Source organism: Hemitrygon akajei, chromosome 31, assembly GCF_048418815.1.
Source record: "Hemitrygon akajei chromosome 31, sHemAka1.3, whole genome shotgun sequence".
Taxonomy (NCBI): Eukaryota; Metazoa; Chordata; class Chondrichthyes; order Myliobatiformes; family Dasyatidae; genus Hemitrygon; species Hemitrygon akajei.
In genome coordinates this window covers 26,729,742-26,745,947 of record NC_133154.1, presented here as the reverse complement: position 1 = coordinate 26,745,947, position 16,206 = coordinate 26,729,742, and the positions used below count along the sequence as shown (strand labels likewise).

Genomic DNA, 16,206 nt, shown 5'->3' with positions numbered 1-16,206 from the left:
TGGAAGGGTGGGGGTGGGTATGGAAGGGTGGAGGGTGCGCGTGGAAGGGTGGAGGGTGTGTGTGGAAGGGTGGAGGGTGTGTGGGGAAGGGTGGAGGGTGTGTGGGGAAGGGTGTGGTGTGTGTGCGGAAGGGTGTGGTGTGTGTGCGGAAGGGTGGGGTGTGTGTGGGGATGGGTGGAGGGCATGTGGGGAAGAGTGGAGGGCGTGTGGGGAAGAGTGGTGGGCGTGTGGGGAAGAGTGGTGGGCGTGTGTGGAAGGTTGGAGGGTGCGTGGGGAAGGGTGGAGGGTGTGTGGAAGGGTGGAGGGTGCGCGTGGAAGGGTTGGGGTGCGTGTGGGGATGGGTGGAGGGCGTGTGGGGAAGGGTGGAGGGCGTGTGTGGAAGGTTGGAGGGTGCGTGGGTAAGGGTGGGGGGTGTGTGGAAGGGTGTGGGTGCGTGTGGAAGGGTGGAGCGTGCACGTGGAAGGGTGGAGGGTGCGTGTGGAAGGGTGGAGGGTGTGTGTGGAAGGGTGGAGGGTGTGTGTGGAAGGGTGGAGGGCGTGTGGGGAAGGGTGGAGGGCGTGTGTGGAAGGGTGGAGTGTGTGTGGGGAAGGGTGGAGGGTGTGTGTGGAAGGGTGGAGGGTGTGTGTGGAAGGGTGGGCGGTGTGTGGAAGGGTGGAGGGCGTGTGTGGAAGGGTGGAGGATGTGTGGAAGGGTGGAGTGTGTGTGGAAGGGTGGGGTGTGTGTGTGGAAGGGTGGGGTGTGTGTGTGGAAGGGTGGAGGGTGTGTGTGGAAGGGTGGAGGGTGTGGGGAAGGGTGGAGGGTGTGTGGAAGGGTGGAGGGCGTATGTGGAAGGGTGGAGGGTGTGTGTGGAAGGGTGGAGGCTGTGTGGAAGGGTGGAGGGGCGTGTGTGGAAGGGTGGAGGGTGTGGGGAAGGGTGGAGGGCGTGTGTGTGAAGGGTGGAGGGTGTGTGGAAGGGTCGAGGGTGTGTGGGGAAGGGTGGGGTTGTGTGGGTAAGGGTGTGGGGTGTGTGGGGACGGGTGCGGGGTGTGTGTGGAAGGGTGGAGGGTGCGTGTGGAAGGGTGGATGGTGTGTAGAATGGTGGATCCTGTGTGTGGAAGGGTGGAGGGTGTGTGGGGAAGGGTGGAGGGTGTGTGTGGAAGGGTGGAGGGTATGTGTGGAAGGTGGAGGGTGGGTGTGGAAGGGTGGATGGTGTGTAGAATGATGGATCGTGTGTGTGGAAGGGTGGAGGGTGCGTGTGGAAGGGTGGAGGGTGTGTGTGGAAGGGTGGAGGGTGTGTGGAAGGGTGGAGGGTGTGTGTGGAAGGGTGGAGGGTGTGTGGAAGGGTGGAGTGTGTGTGTGGAAGGGTGGAGGGTGTGTGGAAGGGTGGAGGGGTGTGTGTGGAAGGGTGGAGGGTGTGGGGAAGGGTGGAGGGTGTGTGGAAGGGTGGAGGGCGTATGTGGAAGGGTGGAGGGTGTGTGTGGAAGGGTGGAGGCTGTGTGGAAGGGTGGAGGGCGTGTGTGGAAGGGTGGAGGGTGTGGGGAAGGGTGGAGGGCGTGTGTGTGAAGGGTGGAGGGTGTGTGGAAGGGTCGAGGGTGTGTGGGGAAGGGTGGGGTTGTGTGGGTAAGGGTGTGGGGTGTGTGGGGACGGGTGCGGGGTGTGTGTGGAAGGGTGGAGGGTGCGTGTGGAAGGGTGGATGGTGTGTAGAATGGTGGATCGTGTGTGTGGAAGGGTGGAGGGTGCGTGTGGAAGGGTGGAGGGTGTGTGTGGAAGGGTGGGGGGTGTGTGGAAGGGTGGAGGGTATGTGTGGAAGGGTAGAGGGTGTGTGGGGAAGGGTGGAGGGTGTGTGTGGAAGGGTGGAGGGTATGTGTGGAAGGTGGAGGGTGGGTGTGGAAGGGTGGATGGTGTGTAGAATGATGGATCGTGTGTGTGGAAGGGTGGAGGGTGCGTGTGGAAGGGTGGAGGGTGCGTGTGGAAGGGTGGAGGGTGTGTGGAAGGGTGGAGGGTGTGTGTGGAAGGGTGGAGGGTGTGTGGAAGGGTGGAGTGTGTGTGTGGAAGGGTGGAGGGTGTGTGGAAGGGTGGAGGGTGTGTGTGGAAGGGTGGAGGGTGTGTGTGGAAGGGTGGAGGGTGTGTGTGGAAGGGTTGGGGTGTGTGTGGAAGGGTGGAGGGTGTGTGTGGAAGGGTAGAGGGTGTGTGGGGAAGGGTGGAGGGTGTGTGGGGAAGGTTGGAGGGTATGTGGGGAAGGTTGGAGGGTATGTGGGGAAGGGTGGAGGGGTGTGTGTGGAAGGTGGAGGGTGTGTGTGTGGAAGGGTGGAGGGCGTGTGGGGGAGGGTGGAGGGTGTGTGTGGAAGGGTGGAGGATGTGTGTGGAAGGGTGGAGGGCGTGGGGAAGGGTGGAGGGTGTGTGGAAGGGTGGAGGGTGTGTGTGGAAGGGTGGATGGTGTGTGGAAGGGTGGAGGGTGTGTGTGGAAGGGTGGAGGGTGTGTGTGGAAGGGTTGGGGTGTGTGTGGAAGGGTGGAGGGTATGTGTGGAAGGGTGGAGGGTGTGTGGGGAAGGGTGGAGGGTGTGTGGGGAAGGTTGGAGGGTGTGTGGGGAAGGGTGGAGGGTGTGTGTGTGGAAGGGTGGAGGGCGTGTGTGGAAGGGTGTAGGGTGTGTGTGGAAGGGTGGAGGGCGTGGGGTAGGGTAAAGGGTGTGTGGAAGGGTGGAGGGTGTGTGTGGAAAAGGGTAGAGGGTGTGTGGGGAAGGGTGGAGGGTGTGTGGAAGGGTGTAGGGTGTGTGGGGAAGGGTGGAGGGTGTGTGTGGAAGGGTGGAGGGTGCGTGGGGAAGGGTGGAGGGTGTGTGGGGAAGGGTGGAGGGCGTGTGGGGAAGGGTGGAGGGCGTGTGGGGAAGGGTGGAGAGTATAGGGAAGGGGAGAAATCGAGGAGGGGCAGAGGGGGAGAAGGGAGAGGGAGTAGTGGGAGGGGTAAGGAGAACGGTGATAAGGACAGTGAGTGAGGGACACTACATGGGAGCAGAATACCCCCTCCTGTTCTCAGTGTAACCCAGCCACTGTCCGCAGTTCAATTCTGTCCCCATTCCTGGTGTAACTTGGCCTCCTTTTCTGGGTGTAACCTGCCGCCCCCTCCCCCCTCGTTCCCCACCATTTGCAGTGTAACTTTCAACTGGTAACTGAGGGAAACTCCCCACCAACACATCCCTCTCCCCTTCTCCTCACCGGATTTCCTTGTTGATGGCTTCCAGCTGTTCCTGGAGCATCAGAGCGAGTGTCTGAACATCTGTCTGGCCACTGGGAGACAGGATGTCAGCAGAGCTGAATATCGTCTCCCTATCGTCATCGTCGATGTCCGAACCATCAACGTCGCTCTCAAAGGCCTGGGTCACGTTTGCCAGGACGTTGGCCTGTTGGGCTCGTTCCCACTCCTGTTCGTTCAGAGTCTGCACCTGTCCGGTCAGGGTGAGCGGTCAGAGAAGGAACATGATTCCCCTGTCCCCACAGCCCTCACATACCCCCCATAGACCCCAAACTCCCCCATCCTGACACCGCACACCCCCCAAAACTCAACCCCGTCACACCTCCCAAACCAACACCACTCACCCCACTCAGATCACATCCCCTGGGACCCCTAAACCCATCTCACTCACCCCACAAACACAGTCCTCTTACCCTAACCCCTCACACTCCCAGTCCCCATACATAACCGCCTCAGCCCGGTTTCCACACCCCTAATCGCACCTCCCTCACCCCAATGCAATCCTTCAACCCTCACAATTCAACAAACTCACCCATTTACTCATAACCCCAACCCTCCTCACACAATTAAACCCACCTCACCCAACCTCCACAGTCCCTACATCTTCCAACATCACATTCCCCTCTCCCCTCCACCACCCCCCCCACATCTGCCCCAAACACTCTCCCCAGGCCCACACTGGCTTCACACCACACTCGTATTTTACCAACTCACACCACCCCCCATTTAAACCCCCAACACTGCCACATCTGACACACCCTTGAACACCCTCCAATCGCCTCACAGACATTAACCCCCAAGGCGATACCCATCCCCACAGGCACCCCATGATGAACTGCATTTGCCCCGCTCTCTGCCACCTGGTTTGCAGGTAAATCTCGGCCCAGGGCTAAGCTGTACAGAACACAACCAGGGCCCAGCTGGGCCTCAGTGGGCCGGGCTGGGCCGTGACTCACGCGCAGCCCTGAAATGAGAGCAGCCGCAGGTGTAACAGGAACGGCGGGAGCCAGGAGAGTGATTGCCGTTGAATTTGCCCAGTGAGTGGAAGGGGGTTGTGGGGGGGGGAACTGCACATCATCAGGCCTGCCTCCACAGAAACCGTACCCTCCACAAACAGAGGCGATGATTTAGCCAGCAAACACAGAGCTGTGATGCCACACAGTCCGCCCCACGCCCACGCCAAAGGGCACATGGCTTTCTGCGCCAGTTCAGAGGGAGTCACACTCACCACAGCGAAGTGGGCTGGAGTCACATAGAGGATGGAGCACGAGGAGGACAGAGTCTGATGTGAACCTACCAACCATCCAGTCGTGTCTCATACTTGTCTTACGAGGATAGGTTGACCGAGCTAGGGCTTTTGTCTTTGGAGAGAAGGAGGGTGTGAGGTAACTCGACAGAGGTGTATATCTAGATAGAGTGGACAGTCAGTAACGTTCTCCCAGGGCAGCAATGGCCAACACCAGAGGATATCCGTCTGAGGTGATTGGACGAGAGTGTGGGGGAAGGGGATATCAGAGTTAAGTTTTTGTTTACACACAGAGAGCAGTGGGTGCGTGGAATGCCCTTCCAAGGGCAGATGTAGTTACATTAGGGACATTTCAGAGACTCTCAGACAGGCATGTGAATGAAAGAAAAATGGAGGGCTGCGTTGAGGATAGGGTTAGAACAGGTTAAAAGGTCAGCACGACACCCTGGGCCTAAGGGCCTGTACTGTTCTATGGTCTTGCCCTTTACTGAGGCAGCAAGAGACAGTGCACAAAGCTCTTTCAGAGGATACGGAGCATCAGCACCTTTTGGCAAAAGAGCTCCGTGAGGCAGTGACGCAGTGGGTAGAGACCTGGCGTCAATCCCGATCTCCGCACTGTCTTTGTGGAGTTTTCACGTTCTCCCTGTGACCGCGTAGGTTTCCCTGGAAGCTCAGGTTTATTCCCACATTGGGTCAGTAGGTTAATTGGCCCCTGCAAAGTTCCCTTGTGGTGGCCAACTAATAATGAGACGGAGAGTGTATGTGTACGTGTGCGGGGTGGTGGGGGAGTGAACAGGAATGTGGCGGGGTAGGGGGGGGGGGAGATAGTGACGTGCAACACGCGAGTCTGCTGATCCTGGAACCCGGAGGAACTCGGTGGGTCAGGCAGCGTCCGTGGAGGCAGAGGGGAAGTCGGGGTTCTGGGCCGAGAGCTGAACTGCCATGGGCTGCCAAAGACGGTGGTCAGGAAGGCAGGGAGCTCCGGGTAGAGCACACAGCCCATTACCTACATCTGCTTTCAGTTACTTCTGACATGGCCCAGCAAGCCACAAACTTCAGGAACAATAAAAGCTGCAGGACCCGGAGCTCGACAAAACCGACAAATAAAAACGTTGAAAGTGAGAAAGGAGTTTTTAATTTGCAAACATAGTTTGTGGTGCACAGGTTGTAAAGCCAGAGAAGGCTCAGAATATCTTTAAGGGGGGGGGGGGGGGAAGGTTTAAAATCCAGACTCTGGATGGGTAACTGCGCCAGAATCTCACTGCTCCACTCCAGGTGATTGCAAACTGCCCCATTGTACTATGCTGGAGGTTACTTGCATTCCCCGACAGCAGTCTGCTTCTCATTAACAGGCTTACACAGAAACTACTTACGTGCTGCAGAGTCCGAATGGAAGCAGGAAAGAGGGTTGAGAGAGTGAGAGTGAGAGGCAAGCACGACGTTTAGCGGGGTATATACACGGTGAGCAGGACGAGGGTGCTCCTGCCCTGTTTTTCTACTCGATAAACCCCGATTCAAACCTTGGCTCCACATCCCTCAGTCTTGTTTCTCAACAAAAACTGTGCATCTCTCTCTTAAAGGGCAACACACACAAAATGCTGGAGGCAGCATCTAAGGAAAGCAACAAAGAGTTAAAGTCCCGGCCCGAAACATGGACTCTTTATTCCCTTCCATAGATGTCTCATGACCTGCTGAAATCCTCCGGCATGTTCTGAGTGTTAATTTGGATTTTCAGCACCTGCAGAAATTCTTAAAGGGGCCAACACTCACCCAACAGACAGCGTGGCAGGGAAAGGGTGCAGAAGAACTTGATAAGATAAAACTTTATTTATCCTGAAGGAAGTTATTGTTGCAAGGTTGTTCAGTCAGAAATATATACTTTAAAATAAAAAATGGAAGCACTGAGGTACAAAAAAATTAAAAAGTAATAGTGCAAAACACAGATGTGCAATGAAACTATGAACTTCTGTACTTAAGGAGAAGGAGCTGTAGAGTCTTATATCCACAGGGAGAAAGGATCTCCTGTGCAGAGAAAGTTCCATTTAGTTTTGATTTGAATCCGAACCCCCCATTCTCAATTCCAATACCAAAGGAGACAGGCTGGTAAAAGCTCCTCTGATCAACGTGCCTAACACATCAGAGACTTTGATCAGTCACCACCACTTCCCTCAGTTCAACGGGTGCCAGACCCTGGGGCAGTCGCGGAACAGCAAGCACCACGTGCTGCCCACAAGCGGCCGTACTGGATGAACCAACGTAGAGACCGGCTCGGGTCCGGGCAGCTCCGAGTCCCGGCGCCTGCGGTTTGTCGGGAAACCCTTGGAAGTCCGGAAGAGCCAGAGTGAAGCACAAGTAAGAAATGACACAGTGGTAATGGTGCAACAGGAGGAAGGCCTACCATCAGTTCCCCAGTCCTGGTACTGTGAAACAATTTATTTTTATTATTATTCCTAGCTTGGACCACAAGACCAGCACACATGGGAGCAGAATTAGGGTATCGAGTCTGCCCTGCAACTCCATCATGGCTGATTTATTATCTCTCCCATCCCTATTCCCCTGCCTTCTTTGTGTAACCTTTGACTCTCTTGACTTGGAAGACCATGTGTGATGGAGGGGCTAGATTGATCTTGAATCTAAGGTAAAAAGACCTGTAAAACGTTCTTGGAAAATGTTTTGAAAATATAGGGGAATTGGCAAGCTGCCCGTTCAGCCATCAGGCCCTTGAACCAAAGGGGATAACTTCACTTGCCCCATCATTGAAGTGCTTCCTCAACCTATTCATTCGCTTTCAAGGCCTCTTCATCTCATGTTCTCAATATTTATTGTCATTATTTCTTTCTTTTTGTATTTACACAGTTTGTTGTCTTTTGCACTCTGATTGAACGCCCAAGTTGGTGTGGTCTTTCACTGATTCTATTATGGTTATTATTCTATTATTGATTTACCAGGTATGTCCAAAAGACAACGAATCTCAGGGTTATATATGGTGACAGGTAAGTACTTTGATAAGGTATTTACTTTGAACTTTAATAAAGTCAGATTTCTGACAATCAGGTCATTCCTAACCTGGGCCATTCATGTAGGGACACAGGGGAGGTGATGACGGTACAGGAAAATGAGAGTAGGGTCACCACAATTGCTCCTGTAAGCAAGAAGTGACCCGATGGGTCAAATGGCCTCCTCCTGCACTGGTCTAGGTGCTTTTGAGCACAGGTGAGGGAAACCTAGGACGGGAAGGGCTCTGGTGAGATGGTGTCTGGACAACGTTCCCCCAAGGGGCTGCAGGGCGTGGGGTTGGAACAGGCATGTGTAAAGGGGAATGGATAGAGATTTGCAAAGGAATAACTTGAACGTTTAGCTGAGAGATTAAAGGCGGACCAAATGGACACCGTGTTGCCTACACATAATTTAGCCAAAAGATTCCACAGGACAAAGAATCTGTTAAAAACATTGCCACAGATAACTGTGAAGGCCAAGTCATCGGGTATATTGAAAGAGGAGGCTGACAGGTTCTTGATTAGTAAGGGCATCAAGGGTTACGGGGAGAAAGCAAGAAAACGGGGATGAGAGGGGAAATAAATCAGCCGTGATTGAACTCAGACACAATGGGCTGAATGGACTAATTCTGCTCCTATGCATTATGGTCTTAAAAGCTTTAGAATGAGGATGTCGGTGTTGCACGTGACACTCAGCCATCCTTCACTGAAGGACGAGGCCATTCAGCCTTCTGTGCCTGCCCTTTGGAAGGCTGATCCAATAATCCCACTAACCCTACAGGCTCCCCATCACCCTGGAATGGTGTTCAGCATCAGCCCAAATTTTTTCCACTATTTTTATATTTTTGTAATATAAAACAACAAATTTTGTGCCACATGTTAGTGATGATAAGCCTGATTCTGAAATATTTGCAGAAGTGACTGATGGATTTACTTAAACACAGTCAGAATCAGGCTTATTATCACTGACATACATGTGACGGCAGTACATTGCAATACATAAATAGTACCATACAAGTTACAATAGAAATATTTAAAAAAAATAAGTAGTGTAGAACAAGAGCAAAATGATGAGGAAGCGTTCATGTGCTGTTCAGAAATCTGATGGCGGAGGGGAAGAAGCTGTTCCTAAAATGTTGGGTCTCCAGATCACAGTCTCCGTCTGCAGTTACCTGCTTTGGGTCTCTGTTTTCTGGTTACCGAAATGCTTGCGGTTCTGTGCACAGACTCAGGTACATGTATATAGCCAGGGTGCCTAAGACTTTTGCACGGTTCTGCAGTAATTTCATGTATTGCACTGTACTGCTGCCACACAGAAAACAAAGTTCATGACGTGTGTGGGTGATGATAAACCAGATTCTGATAGGGGTCTATATTGTGGACTGAGAGTGGGAAGGGGAAAGGAGAGAGGAATTGTGGTTGGAAAAGGGGAAAGGGAGAGGGGAAGGCAGTGGGAAGCACTGGGGGTGGGGGGGGAGGACATTCTGTAATGATCAATAAGCCAGTTGTTTGGAATCGAGTGACCTTGCCTGGTGTCTCAGGGCTGGCTGCACCCCCCACCCCCGGCACTCCTTCTCTGCCACCTGTCCCACACCCCTCCCCTAGGACTCCACCATTGCCATTCCTAATATCCTTTGCTCCCACCAGATCTACAGACTTGCTCTCCGCTCCACACTGACAAATGCAGAACCGTGCAGAAGTCTTGGGGGCACGTGGCTATGTATGTGTGCCTAAGGCGTTTGCACAGTACTGTACCTGAAGTTAGCTCCCCCTTGTTTATTCCATCAAAGCTCCCGAGAATTATGAGTTTTAATCGTGTTTGTCCTTAGCGTCTGCCAAAAGTCAGCCCACTGGGGGAGATGACGTCTGCACTCAGTGCTCAGCTTGTACCAGAGGGTCTAGATCCCATCAACTTCCAGACTTCCGGCCTACCTTGGAAGGATCATCCTTCAGAGCTGCCCAGCGGCCTTTGTGGGGCCTGCGAAGGACCCCAGTCGTGCTATAGATGTCCACGTGACTGCTCATCGAAACTCCAGAGCTGTGGGAATAGCGTAGCTCTGACGCACTGCCCGGGAGGGACCTGTCAATCAGAGGGAAGGGTAAGAAGTCAGTACAAAGCCCCTGCAAACCAATACCGAGTTACAGTTCAGGAGCGTCCATTCCCTTTCCCTGGAACGCCAGCTCTAATCGTGCAGGAGGAAGTGGACTCTGCTCAAAAATCTCTCACAAAGTGAGTAATCATTCACAGTTTCTGGTCCAGAAACCCAGCATGAGTAACTGCTGTTAAAGTGTTACCCGCAGCCACAACCGGGACGTGTTCCTGTTACCCCCCCCCCCCCCCAGGAGGCGGAGGGGAGGAAGGGAGGGAGGTGTAAGGGAAGGAAGGGAGGAGCAGGTGTGTGTAGGGAGGGGAGGAGGGGTCTTGAGGTGGATCTGAGGGCGAAAGAGGGGGAGGATGATGGGGGTGAGGGCAAGGGAGAGGGGGTGAGGGTGAGGGCGAGGGGGTGAGGGTGAGAGAGGGCGGAGGGTGAGAGAGGCAGATGGGATGGGGCAGTGGGAGGAAGAGAGGGGAGGGAGTAGAGGGGGAAGGAGGCAGAGAGGTGAGGGAGAAGGGAAGCGGAGGGGGGTGGGTAGAGGCCCCTTGCTGCCTTTCGGGTTACAGTCAGTTTACCTGGAATAAGCATCGCGGACCCCAGCCTTCGTCCGTAGCTGTTCCAGCTCCGTCTGCATCCTCTCCACCTCTGTCATCAGCTGCTCCTGAGGGGGAATGTGGGTTAGTGACAGCAGCCCGAGACTCCCATAACCACGGCTCTTTTCCCAACCACACGGTGACGACTTCAATTCCATAGCCAACAGTAAGAGAATCTTCAGCCAGGACCCTGAGTCTTGGCACAGACACTTAGGGCAGGGCTGAAGACAGCAAATTCTTGCCTGGTCTCACCCATTCCCAGTCTCTGCATCCCTCCCACTGTGGAACACCTAAGATGGACTGTAATGATGCTCCCTGGGTCCCAGGAAATGCCATTCCATTAACTACTTCTCTAAGATACTTCCCTTTAAACAAACCTTTGGCCCTAACATTCCCTTATGCAGTCAGTTTTGGTAATTCTACTGTGATATACTCTTGGAATAGTCAATATAATTTTGAGAGAACTGCCCAAGCCCGAGTTAGAAGCTCGAGGTCCACCCCAGGAGAGGGGGGGAGGGGAAAGGGAAGGGGCTGGAGTGGGGGGGGAGAGGGGTGTGTGATGGTGGTATTGGTGTGGGCTGGTGTTGCTGTGAGCGGAGGCTATATGGAGCGGCGTGTTTAAAGAGGTTGTATGAGGGTGTATCAGTGTGTGGGGAAGATGTGTTTGTGGTGAGGATCTGTGGGAAGTATTGGTGTGAGGAGGTGTGCATGTGGGGGCCTGCTGAGGAAGGTGCGAGGGGCTTGTCGGCAGGAAAGCGGACAGACTTTTACAGCAATGCATCGGGTTCATTGTGTCCATGCTTACACTCAACCACACCCAGCTCTGTGGTGTGACAGTCCGAGCCTCCTTCGGGCACTCTGCTACAGAGCTGTATCGATCGCCACTCTCCTGTCCAGCTGGAGTACCTGGGCAAACCCCGACAGTCGACTCGGCGCCCGGCTCTGTGGCGTGACTTGTTATCAGTCCGAGCCTCCTTCGGGCACTCTGCTATAGACCCAGCATTCCCTGAACTGCACCGAGCACATCACATCTCCACTCTCCTGCCCAGCTCAGGGGTGATGTGAAAACACTCAACCAGCCTGTGTCAGCTGTTGACCCACCGGAGAACAGGAGAGGGCCGTGTCGACTCCCAGCTGGTGGAGCTGCCTGCTCACATCCAGAGACCTGGGTCCAACCCTAACCGCATCACATCGCCTCTTTCCTGTTTAACTCGATAGACCTGACAGGTCCCAGCCATCCGGTGGGTCTTGGAAACGGGTAGACTGCCTGGCAATGTTTAAGGGGTACGTTCGTGCCCGGGTAAACATTGAAAAGGAACACGGCAACCTTACAGGCGTTCTGGGACCGTTGGGCTCCGCGGTGTGTAATTGCCATCATTGATAGAGATGGAAACATTTTGTTTTAATGTGTTTTGTCTGCTTGTAGTGAAGTAATTGTGTTAGTCACTGTTTTATATATATAGCACCGGATTTGTAATAAAGTAATGTTGTATAATGAGAAAAGACAGGTCCCGTGCTGTGATGTGGAAGCATTTGTACGAGCTCTTCCCCAGCTGCAGAACAGGAGAGGACAGAGCAGGCTCTCAGATATTGGAGCAGTAGCCTCAAGTCCAGAGACTTGGGTTCAATCCCGACCTCTGGTGCTGTCTATGTGGAGTTTCCACGTTCTCCCTGTGACCGTGTGCTCCGGCTTCTAACCACATTAGTGGTGGCTCATTGGAGACCGTAAGTCAACCTGAGTGTTTAGTCGAGCAGCAGCTTGAAGGGATAGTAGAGGTTGCTAGGCCAGTCATGGTGGGCCAAAGGGTCTCTGTGCTGTGCCGTCATTGGTCAGCGTTGAATGCCCCTGGAATATTTGTAAAAGTACAGGGGAGGAGCATTGCACAGCGGGGTATTTCCCAGCCCATCATAGTCACCACTCATGGTCATCTCCTTGCACTGGTGCAGTGGGAGAGTGGCTGGTGGTGAACAGAGCCCCTAATGCCCTCGTGAACATCAGTGCCTAAGTGATAGCACCCACAGTGGGCATGAGGCAGGGGTTCCAACCGGAGGGAGAGTTCGTCCTTCAGGAGTGCTAACATTTGTACTGGAGGTGGAGAAGAGGAGTGGGGGCAGTGTTGCCTGCCTGGCTGATGCACCATCAGTAACTCTCTCTGAGACGTAAAGGCGAGATATTGGCTTTTATTGACTGGAAGAAGGAACAAGCAGTGGTCGACCACCATACTACATCCTGGAGACAGAGAGGCCGGGCTCAGACCTCAATCGCCTTTATACAAGGGTCTGTGGGAGGAGCCACAGGAGCAGTCAGCAGGGGGCGTGTCTAGACAGGTATATGTAGTTCACCACACTAGCAACACTGATGGAGTAATGAACTCTGCCATTTTGGAAGGCTGTGAGGAGGTGGGGCTCTATAAGACGGACCAATGCCAGGAAAGGAGAGGCGGGATTGGTTGAAGTCTACAGGTCATGTGATGGCATTAATTCCTATCCCTGCCCACCCTTGGTGGTGGTGATACTTCACCCAGATTAGGAGCAGATACAACCTCAGTACCAGGCAGCTAGATCCCACTACATGACACTAATTAGAAACAGGGTCAACGTGGATGGTCTGTCCCACCAGAACCACAGCTGCTCTGCTGGCCACTTGCCTGCCACCTTGAAATATTCTCATTGACCACAGTCACTGTCAGTAGAGAAAACCAGAGAGGAAATACCTTGTTCATCAGCACCTCTTCATGGGCTTTTTTGACGTTAGACAGCTCCTGACTGAGTGTATTCTACGCAGGCAAGGAGTAGAAAGAAAGGGGAGGAGGGGAGGAGAGAGACAGAGAGAAGGAGAGGTATTAGAGCAAGCCAGTCAGACAGCATAGCAGAAGGGTTTGAAAGTTTGCCAAACAGAAGAGTTACAGATCGTTGTGTCTCTTTCAGCGTGTGGACAGCAATTACCAGTTCATGCCACGGTACCTCTTCACTGAACAATCCTCCAGCAGTTGTCATATTACTTTGCTGGTACCTTCTCCACCAGCGGTAGTTTCTAAAAGAAGGGTTAACTGGGCAGAGAGCTGTGACCTGGACCGTCTTTGGTGGAGAAGTGAAATCAGGAGCCGGACTAGTATAAAGAGCCAGGAGCTTCCCCTGTGGCCATGCCCACACCGCAGGCTGCATGCCAAGGACCTGAACCGAATCATCTCAGCTCCCTGTCCAGTGGAAGAAAGCGGGCACAAGCACTGCTGGGTGTAAGCTTCCAACCATGCCTTGTTCATCCCCATATGACAAGACTTGAAGGTTCCCCTTACAGAACCCAGTGGCATTTCCCTCACGCGGCAGAGCCAGTCTTCTACCCTTTCTTGAAGGAACAGGTCTCTCCCTGGTACCTTTGTGGATGAAATGTGCCTTCCCACTCATAGATCTGTGCCTCATTACTGGCTGTACATGAAAAGGTGTGGTAGCAAAGCATTCAACGTCCTAAATGTTCAGTGCCTCCAGCCTCATGCCAACCCCTCAGGCAAAATGGGAATTAGCAACAGCGTCAGTATTCACTGAGTCCTGAATTCACGTAGAGTATTCAGCGGACACTGGATTTGCGTAGAGAGAGAAGCAGCCAACATTGTGAGTGTCTGCGACACATCTCACCAGAGGATGATGGACACTGAGCCCTCACTGCATTTAAAGAACACCTGAATGAGGCTTAGTCAAAAACTTGGAACAATAGAGGACAGGAACAGGCCCTTCAGCCCACAATGACTATCCCAATCATAATCCCATCTGCCTGCAGATGATCCATATCCCTCCAATCCCTTTCCTAAACATCACTACCAAACCTCCTCCCGCCATCACCCCTGTGAACCCATTCCAGGCCACTCTCTGCTAAAAAAAATCTTTAAACTTAAAACGAAGCTCTCTAGAATTTGACATTTCCTCCTAGGGGTAAAGACTGTCTCCTCAAACTATGCCTCCCATAATTTTATAAACTTTTGCCAGCCCCTGCAGAGAAACAATCTAACCTAACCCTGACCCCCTCCTTGTAGCTAACACCTCACAACATCCCGGTGAAGACATTACTCCAAGTGTGGCCTAGCCAAAGAGTTATACAACTGCAAACACGACTGACATTTTTTATACTCAGCACCCTGAGCAATGAAGATAAATTCCGTACATTTGTTCCACTTCCCCTTCTGCTTATGGTGCCACTTTCAAGCAGCTATGGACCTGCGTCCCAAGATCGCACTGAATACCAGAGCTGTTAAAAGACCCCGCCGCTTACGGACCAGATCCAGATTTATTCATCGCAAAGCATCCAGCAAAATGCATTGCTTGCATTAACAGCAAGCACACCAGAGGATGCGTTAGGGGCAGCCCGCAAGTGCCACCACAGGTTCCGGTGCCAACACAGCGTGCCCACAGTGTTCCGCAGAATAACACAAGCAACGATAACAATGACAGAACAAAACATGGCAACAAAAGCAGAGCAGCAGACTCACACACCCAGAGAGACCTCTAACCCCAGTCCTTGTCTCTGGATTCTCGGACTCCGAGGCATCGAGCCTCCATCTTCGAACTTCACCCCAAGATGCCATTCACAGACTTGACCTTCAGGCCTTGACTTCCAGACTTGCTTGGACCTGTGACCCGGGTGCTCATGATACCTTTGGGCTTCTTCCTTCAGCCTTTCCTAAAGATCCTCTCCAATAATTTCCCTACCACAGATGCAAAGTCTGCAAGTTCCTGGTTTGTCCCTGTAACAGTCTAGGCCTCTGGGACCTGATCTGTGACTAGAGAGGACACAAAGATCTCTATCAAGGTCCCAGACATCTCCTTGCTTGTCTTCCTCCAGAACCTGAGATCGACCCCATCAAGACCTGTGGACATCCTCCGCAATGTTCGTCAGGAGATCCTACACCTCCTCTGCTCTAGAATATCAGTATACCCCTCCCGGATCCCACCGTCTTCCGCGTCTTTCACCTCAGCAAACACCAATGCGAAGTACTTATTTACTATCTTCCCTACTAACTCCGGCTCCAGGCGGAAATTCACTCCATTCCCCCTGAGTGGTCCTGAGCTACCTTCTTGTTTATAATGATGTATGAAATACTTTGGGGTTCTTTATAATCCAACCAGTCAAGGACATTTCATTGTTAATTTTAACTTCCTAATTCCTTGCTAAAGTACTTTCCTGCTTCTTACACACTCCTCAAAGGCCCAGTCCGATTTCAGCTTCCTAAATCTTGCATATGATTCCTTATTTTTTTAGACTAAATTCGCAACATCTCTCGCCATCCAAGGTTCACAGACTTGTTTCTCAATCTCCTGCTGGCCACTGGGAGACCTGGGGCATTAAGCCCATCGTAGTGAGGGAGTGAAGTCGACAACTGGGCTATTGTGACCAACAAAGACTTGATGGCTGGAAGGCCTTCTCTGAAGGCCACATGGCCACAGTGCTTCATATAGTGGCTGCTGGATGTGACACAGCACTAGAGACGCGTGTCATCTCAGCCAGCATACACAATGTAGGAGAGCGCCATTTCCTGAGTGAATCGCTGCAGTCGTACACAACCACCATGCAGAAACCGCGGGCGCCCTGCTCCATCACAGCCCACCAGGTCAAGGATGTTTTAGCAAGGCACCTAGGCTCCATTGGGTAGCTGGTCACAATGTCTTAAAAAGCACAGAAGGCCATTCAGCCCACTGTGTTGGAACTAGCTTTCTGATTTCCAGTGTTATCTTTCACTGGAGTGGTTCTTCTGCCCCACGGAAGGGCGAGGCATCAGACAGGAGAGAGGGTTCTGAGCAAAAGTGGGCAGTAGGGAGCAGAGGAAGGCAGGAGGTGAGCGAAAGGAAGGGCAATGATGAAATGCAAGGGGCTTTGGATTGGAAGAAATTGATGAAATGGAGGGGTTCATGTATTGGAGGGGGGGATTGATGGATTGGAATGGCAGTTGATGGACTGGAGAGGAGGACTGGAAGTGAGGGGGATTGACGCAGCGGCAGGGACGTGATGAATCGGAAGAGGAGGCTTGATGAGCTGAAGGGGGGGATCGACAGATCGGAA

The 16,206-nt window shown here is 52.9% G+C and overlaps 1 protein-coding gene across 1 annotated transcript in view; it reads right to left on the bottom strand.

Annotated features, from left to right (window-relative positions):
• LOC140719344 (liprin-alpha-3-like) overlaps positions 1-16,206 on the bottom strand; it is a 294,708-nt gene that overhangs the window by 191,992 nt on the left and 86,510 nt on the right. The window contains 4 exon segments of the mRNA XM_073033919.1: positions 3,190-3,416; positions 9,401-9,548; positions 10,140-10,225; positions 12,872-12,934. Of these exon segments, the coding sequence (XP_072890020.1) occupies positions 3,190-3,416; positions 9,401-9,548; positions 10,140-10,225; positions 12,872-12,934 (524 nt within the window).